This window comes from Pecten maximus, chromosome 16, assembly GCF_902652985.1.
Source record: "Pecten maximus chromosome 16, xPecMax1.1, whole genome shotgun sequence".
Taxonomy (NCBI): Eukaryota; Metazoa; Mollusca; class Bivalvia; order Pectinida; family Pectinidae; genus Pecten; species Pecten maximus.
The window spans coordinates 30,171,698-30,179,891 of record NC_047030.1 but is presented as its reverse complement, the minus strand read 5'-3'; the positions used below and the strand labels follow the sequence as shown (position 1 = coordinate 30,179,891).

Genomic DNA, 8,194 nt, shown 5'->3' with positions numbered 1-8,194 from the left:
TCGTGGTGCCTGATACGCTTAAATTTGCTGAAGAAAGAAAGCGTTTTATTGATATCAGTAGTAAACTATTACACCACGTTTATTCCAGCCTGTTAAATCCGCCTTAAACCAAAAAAATCTGGATTGATCAGCCAAGGGCGGGTTATTTCTTCGATTTCACTGTTCTGAGCTAGGCTTTTATTAGGTTGGAGTAACACGGAGTTCTGATATTTCTCAACATCAACTTGAAACAAAACTGTTCTGATACTTTACTGTTGGTAAGTTAATATATAAATATATAAGATTCTGTGATATCAATATATATCTTAGATCACATAAGGTCCTAGCCTCGTCTGTCTATACATCCAATATACATTATCATTGGATGTATTGACAGACGAGGCTAGGACCTATGCTTAAATGTCGTCACCTGTGTATTTCTAACAAGAGGTTTCCTTTTCTCAATCGCAATATTGAATAGATCTAGTTGTATGTTTTTTTTGCTTTTTGTTTTTTTTTCAATTTGTGTAAAAGTAGCCCATGGCCACATATTTTTTGAAATTTATGATTTCAAATGTGCTTGTGTAGTTTATCATAATATTATATAAAACTTTCAGCCCGTGAACGCAAAAAAAAAAGAAGATTTTGCCTGTTATTAAAATAAAACAAAACACAAAGCGTTTTATGTCTTAATATACATGTACACCAGAGTTCAGAATTCAGAGCCTTTGACAGTTGTTGGCGGCATGGTCATAATTACGTAAGAACCTGAGGAATCTTGCATTGAATGTTTTTGATGATTTTGGAAATCATGCACGTATTATTCTTTACATATATGAACATGCAATCTAAGCAAAAGTAGAATTTTATGTTATGATGATTGGTATGGATATGAAGAAAAAAACACTTTACTACGGACACATGTGCAACATTATAGTGCTCAATCAACTGAGCTTAGAAGGCATGCATGTCAGGTTCAAGTTCCAATGACATGACGGCAAGGAAGCGTCATTCTCCTTTAGCTTGCACTTGGATTGGTCAACAAATGGTCAACGACACCAAACATATATAGAAAAGAGAGTAAGTGTAGACTTTTCCCCTAGTAGTAGTTCGAAGCTATATAGAAGGTTACCCTATCACTATATATTATACAGTACTATATACAATTAGAACTTGCCACAGACGGAAGTATGGACACACAATTAAATGTTTTCCTCTAGCTCAAGCTCGAAGCTAGAAGACAACCCTATCACAATATATGCTGTACTATTTACAATTAGAACTTGCTACACAAGAAAGTTTAAACTTTCTTGTGTAGCAAGTTCTAATTGTAAATAGTACAGCATTTGGACAAACAAATATTAAGGTAGATCTGTATAAAGATCACTGTTTTAGGATGATTGACACAATTAAAGCTCGTAGAGCGAAACAGTACCTGGCTCATTTTAAGGAGGGTATATGTATTGTAGAGAAAACTGGTACATTGTATGTTATACAGTTGTATGTGTCTATTGTGTCACCAGTGCTAGCCTTAATTCTCTAAAGACTTAATTTTGACTGCTCCCAGGGCCCCAAAACCCAAACAATGCAGTGATGATCTGTGATGTGATCATTTTGTGGCTTCACATACATTGCAGGGTTCTGGATCAAAGAGACCGCTCTCTGACACCCTGCAGGATTATATCCAACCAAGGGAGATAACTCCTCTTATTTTCACTACTGTGTCAAGGTTTAATTTATTTGATTTTACAAAAAATTGTCTAAGGAGTAGAGAGATATAGTGCCAATTTGAGCTGCCCCCTTACTCAGTGATAGCATATACTACATGTACAATGTATTTTTGCAAGAAGATATTCAAGGTTTAGCTGCATGCAATGTACATTTGTGTATGTATGGTACTGTATATGTTATTCAAAACATTTTTTGTGTGGGGGATGGGGAGTCATTGAAATTTCATGAGTCAAAGGTCATTGTTAAAGTTCATACAAATTCAATATAAGAATGAAAATAGTTTATGCTTGAGAAATATCAGGTTTTAAAAATTCAGTTGAAAAACGTCCTTAATTGAAAATTCCTAGTTTAGCATCAGATGTATTTTGATATAAAATACTTCGGTAAAAAATGCTGAAAGCTTTCCTAGTAAAAGGCTTCTTAGCAGCCTATATACTGGAACATAGCCTGTGTTTATATTATGTCTATTGGACTGAAATTAACTGTCTGTTTTGGAATGGCAATCTCACAATAATTACTTCATGGTCAGAATGTGCCCCCAACAGATTACACCAGAGAGATGGCTTATTTAATGATGTATAAAGTACACTAAGGAAGGCGCTTATTTCAGCTTAAATACATACGGTACTGAACTATTACACTAGGGAATCGAAGGGCCGAACTTATTTGAAGTTTGATATGATACTTAACTTTTACACTAAATATGGTATACGTACCTGTATGGCATTTCGGTATACATGTTTGTGAATCTACATTTCACCTATAGTTATCCTATTAAATAACAAAATAAAAAGAAAAGTTATCCTATTGTGTTTGTGGCATTACAGATCAGCTAAAACTTGAAAACCTTCCGTATGTCGGCCATGGATCAGACTCAGTCAGTGACAGACCTGTTCGGAGGAGCCATGTCTGCTATATTTCCTCCAGACGCTCAGGACATGAGGTTTGTATTAATGAATTAAATAAGCTACTTCTCATGATAAATATTAAATACATCTACCATATTTACCTGCAAATTAGCCCCTGTCCACAAATAAGCCCATTCTTAAATATATATGTATTATATTTACATAATATCCGATTCTATGATTGTTACCAAATTGTGGTTCACAAAATGTGTCCTCCCCAAACTTCAGATATATATACAGTTTTGCTTTAGGGGAATCCAAAGGGGCTGATAATTATTCGAGAATAAATACGATACTTTACTCTGAGATATGTTTTTTATATTCTTTGACACCCTTATTAAATGTAAAATTGAAACTTGTTCGGCATAGCCGTAAAATATTCTTTTGGCCCCGGATATGACGCGAGAGGTGGCGTTACTGGTCAAGATGAAGTATGTGATTGGTCAATGTAGCGGTAGATGCAAAATGCAGATACGCAGTTAAAAACAAAACAAAGTTAAGATTGAATGCATGCAAGCTGAATAAGTGGATGTATCTTTTCAAATGACACATTAATGAAATTATATTCCTGATTCAACCAACAATGATTCAAACTGATATGATGTAGCATCTTGTAATGTAATTTATGATGTTTCAATGAATGACCCCAGGTATTGGTAAATCAGGGTATATACACAGACATAGATGATTGATATATACTGTACATGTATATTATATACTGTGGACTTTAAGTTATTTTGTTGTTTTATTTAGTAATTTCAGAGAAATACCAGACCACCAGGAGGTTTTCACTCACTCCAGCACTGATCAAAGCATCATTATAGAAATTCTGGAATTTGTTCAGGAGCCAGATGATGTTGCTCTTAAGTAAGTCTTGTACTATACATGTTACTATATATAGATCACCAATTTACTTTTCCATATTACTTTAGGAATAGCGCTTGTCTAAAATTCAGATACCTCAGAAAGTTTTATAAAATTCAGGAAGCAATCAAGATTAAATCCTTTCTGTTTTGAAAAAAATTCCTTGGCAATCGCCATTATCTTTAAATCTCCCTCTTTGATGGAAAATTTACTTATTTTCTATGCAAAAATTATCACAAATATAACATGTGATTGTTTCTTGAAGAACTTTCATATGCATTTGGTTAGGTATGTATTTATCTATATGAACATTCTGCAAAATGTCCCAGGATTTTTTCTGAGGGCTTTTTGGGACCGTTAATAGGCCCCATTCCCAATTGCAGTTACTTCATTTTAAAGCCAAATTCCCAAAATTTGCAGTTTACTACTGAAAAAATCTTTCCCAATTCACCAATTTTTTTCCCAAAATGAGACAAAACGGCCCCTTCCCAAACCAGTGAGAAAAATCCCTGTGTCGATCCCCTCCTTCACACAAAAAAGTAAATTCCCACTCATCTTTGTGACCTTTGTAGAACACACTACGAGGACTTGGTGCGCGACAATGATGTCAGCGAAGGTGACCACGTCATTCTGGAGGCAGCGGAGATGCCGACTCATAAGTTAGCCATGTCACAGTAAGTTTGGGGAGACTTCATTTGTACATTTGTAATTATGAGCAAATTAATCTATCAGAATAAATATTGTATTTATGTGCCAGAAAATCAAAGTGCAGTCACAATCAAGCCAGAAAAAAATTGTTCTTATTCTATAATCGACCAAAATTGTTTTGTGTATTAAGATAATTCTTAAGTTTTACTATATATATATGTTCATGTGCAGATGTATCTATCTTAAATCGTATTACATGAAATGAAGATATTTTAAGCTCTGTTATCAAGCATAGTTTGACTTATTTGCCAGCTAGCATTTGAACTGATGTTTTTTGATAGACTTAATTATAGGTACAAGCTAAAATGTTTGAAAACAAAGAATAAAAGTTCACTAGACAAAATTAACATGGCATGAAAAAGGAATAGCTTTCTGCCTGGACAAAAAAGATGCTGGGCAAATGTTTCCAGTTTGGCATTGAATCATTTATCACGGGAAGTGAAAATAAATTATCGAGTATCCAATTTAGTTTGAAATATGATGAACTATCAAAATTTGTTTTTGTAGGTGTAGCAGTGCCCGCTATGTCCTTGGACAACAGAAAGTCTCCAAGTTTAAGGAAGATTTCAAAAACACGATTAACATACACATGGGATTGTTCCGTATTCTGGAATTCACCACCGATATTCTCGTGACCTTCAACGACCCTGTAATGATAAAGTAGGTTACTGGCTGCAGTTTCATTTTATTATGTCTTAATACAATTAATACATGTATACATGTGTTTGGGTCAAGTGGTCAATCACTCATTAATTAGATAGACTGTAGATGGCAGTGTTTTCCTGTCGTTTTGTGTGCCAATCCACTTTATTTTGTCCTCATTGAAACTTCTTGCAAATATTTAATGATATTTAAAAATTTAATTGCCCGTGTTAGAAAGTGCGTACTTGACCAAGAAATCTCACTAAAAACAATCACATTTGATTTAAACATATTTTTATTTGTAACTGAACTTTACAAAGGGATTGGGCAAAATCACAGAAATACATTGGTTTGATATATCGATGCTATAGAGAATTATGTAAACCATGGCCGGTATATATATACAAGTATGTTTTATTAAGTTTTTGTACATATTTCCAAGAATAACACTGGCATTATTGCCAAATTTCTTTTTATTGAACTTTGTAGGAGATTCACAATTTTTTACTTTTTTTTTCACTGAAATCACTACTGTAAATATTTTCTGTGATTCATAATTTCCATTATTACCAGAGAGCATCATTTTAAAGTGTTAATTTAGGTACATTTATAGCTGTTCTTTAATGGCAGGTCTATTCTTTCCTAAAATTTTAATATGTTGATCTTTCACATGGAAATTCTAGAAGTTGATAAATGAAATAAGAAAAATTTAATCTTGTTAATACTGAATTATTTTCCAGTCACTCTTCATAAAACATTTTATTGAATCATTAATACTGAGTCAAACATTTTAATGGTGTCTGTTTGCTTTACTTTCAGTTCATTGAGCAGCAGTAATCAGGCTGTTGCCACCAATGTTGATCGCTGGAGCGTGGAGCAGTTTCAGCAGCTCTTGACCACCTTGACCATCAACGACACTGGGCTATTCGGAGCTGAATGATCCGGCTTGTCATATTCATCAATATCCATCTGGATGCTGACAATTTACCCAGAGTATACCAGACACACTGACAATGGTGGGAGAACTGGGTAGGGACCAGGGTACTTAGAACAGATAGGATGGGATAGCAACACCTATAGGGGTGGTTCTCATACAACTGGTGTTACACATACCTCAAAAAACTATATCTCAAACCAGGTTATGTTTGAGCAACCCACAACCAAACTTTGAGGGATGGCCCCATAACACAACCAGAGAGTGCCTGGTTGTTGATAACAGTCAGGGAGTGTCGGAGGGATGACCACACAGACGACCAGGGAACGTCGGAGGGATGACCACACAGACAACCAGGGAGTGTCCGAGGGATGACTACACAGACAACCAGGGAGTGTCGGAGGGATGACCACACAGACAACCAGGGAGTGTCCGAGGGATGACTACACAGACAACCAGGGAGTGTCGGAGGGATGACCACACAGACAACCAGGGAGTGTCGGAGGGATGACCACACAGACGACCAGGGAATGTCGGAGGGATGACCACAGACAACCAGGGAGTGTCGGAGGGATGACCACACAGACAACCAGGGAATATCGGAGGGATGACCACACAGACAACCAGGGGGTGTCCGAGGGATGACCACGCAGACAACCAGGGAGTGTCCGAGGGATGACCACAGACAACCAGGGAGTGTCGAACCAGGGAGTGTTGGAGGGATGACCACACAGACAACCAGGGAGTGTCCGAGGGATGACCACACAGACAACCAGGAGTGTCCGAGGGATGACCACACAGACAACCAGGGAGTGTCCGAGGGATGACCACAGACAACCAGGGAGTGTCGAACCAGGGAGTGTTGGAGGGATGACCACACAGACAACCAGGGAGTGTCCGAGGGATGACCACACAGACAACCAGGAGTGTCCGAGGGATGACCACACAGACAACCAGGGAGTGTCCGAGGGATGACCACACAGACAACCAGGCCACTTTAGAGCGACGAACCAACAACCATTGATTGTTGGAGGAAGGAACCAAGAGACCCAAAGCGAGGATATTTTAGTGATGCATCCATGACTTTCAGAGACAAGTTGGGTACTTCAAAGAGCCGGCCACAGCTGGGATGTTTGAAAGAGTATTTCAGTATTCAGTAGTTACACAGACGTCTGTGGTACCTTAATTAAACTGTCATATTTGTTAATGATTGCTTCACGTGAACATCATATACTGGGTACACACATTATTTTAGTAAATATGTACATGTGTATGCACTGTGGTTCTGGAGTGACTATACTGGAAAAACAGGTTTCTATTGAAAACATTGCTCTGTTTTATGTTTAAATGTTTGTCAAATATTGTTGTCATAATCTTCAGTTCAATTTTAGAATTATACACTGTATGATTTTTTCACATAGAAATATGTTTTTATATTGATAACACGGTATATAAAGAAGTGTTTCATGTTGGAAAATAACAATATCATACACATCAAGGGTGTGGAATAAAAGAAATACAGATCAGGAGATTTGGTTTGTTGTTACAGTGTTTATGTTTTAATTTATGATGCTGAGATGTTTAAACCTGTCAGGCAGATTTTTGTATACCCATTTATACCCACTAAAGCATTCTCTAACATTCTGTTGTGATTTACATGATCTTTATTGTGGTGAAAATGATATAGTTTGATTGTTGTCTTCCTCTCTTTTTTAAATTCGTAAATGTTAAAGCTCAAAGTAAACTTATAATGAGATTCCAGTGGGATTTTGGCACCCATCATTGAATATTCTTTATTGGATCTAGTATTGTAAGACAGATCTTTTCTCTTCTTTTTTCCCTTCCTCATAATCATTTGATAATAAAGGGAATCTATGTATGAAATATAAAAAAAAGAAAGAAAAAAATAAGAATTTTCTGAAAAATAGCAAAACCAAATTTCATCAACTGTTAAATTCCAAGATGGCAGCATGTTGGACATTATTTCTTTTTTTTTTTATCTGTCTCAAAATTGAGGAAGTACAAGCAGAGGCCAAAGGAAACCTACATAGTACAGTGTATATAATTTTGAAATCTGAGAAAGGTTATCAAGAACTTTTGAGAAAGTGATAACAAACTTCAGTTGTAACCAGGGGAACTGATGTATGGTGATTACAGTATTTCTAAAGAAACCGCTAGAACTAATTTCAAGTGTAAAAATCAAAGTTGCTTGCTACTTATCAGTAAGGTTTGTTATTGAAATCACTTTCAAAATTGTACGTGTACAACTACCGGTAGGTATAAACGGGAGCATACAGATGAAGCTTGAGAAATAGTTTTCCAGTACCTCTTAAGAAATAGCAATCAAATACCAAATTTCAACATTCATAATTCAAAATTGATCATGTACAAATAGAAACCAAGGGGAACCTACCTATAAATCGAAGAA

At 36.1% G+C, this 8,194-nt stretch overlaps 1 protein-coding gene across 1 annotated transcript; it reads left to right on the top strand.

The window, feature by feature from the left end:
• The first annotated feature begins 56 nt into the window (after nucleotides 1–56).
• LOC117314696 (ran guanine nucleotide release factor-like) lies at nucleotides 57–7,295 on the top strand. Its single transcript, XM_033868786.1, has 6 exons — nucleotides 57–257; nucleotides 2,538–2,653; nucleotides 3,372–3,485; nucleotides 4,055–4,156; nucleotides 4,698–4,850; nucleotides 5,652–7,295. The coding sequence occupies exons 2-6, from the start codon at nucleotides 2,565–2,567 to the stop codon at nucleotides 5,770–5,772; spliced, it is 579 nt and encodes a 192-aa protein (XP_033724677.1). The 5' UTR covers nucleotides 57–257; nucleotides 2,538–2,564; the 3' UTR covers nucleotides 5,773–7,295.
• Nucleotides 7,296–8,194: the final 899 nt, after the last annotated feature.

What these genes read in the sequence shown, in the direction of transcription:
- LOC117314696 (XM_033868786.1), top strand. Translation starts at nt 2,565, where the DNA reads ATGTCGGCCATGGATCAGACTCAGTCAGTGACAGACCTGTTCGGAGGA. An exon ending in CCAGATGATGTTGCTCTTAA is followed by an intron (nt 3,486 to 4,054) that starts GTAAGTCTTGTA and finishes TGACCTTTGTAG; the next exon opens with AACACACTACGAGGACTTGG. An exon ending in AACGACCCTGTAATGATAAA is followed by an intron (nt 4,851 to 5,651) that starts GTAGGTTACTGG and finishes CTTTACTTTCAG; the next exon opens with TTCATTGAGCAGCAGTAATC.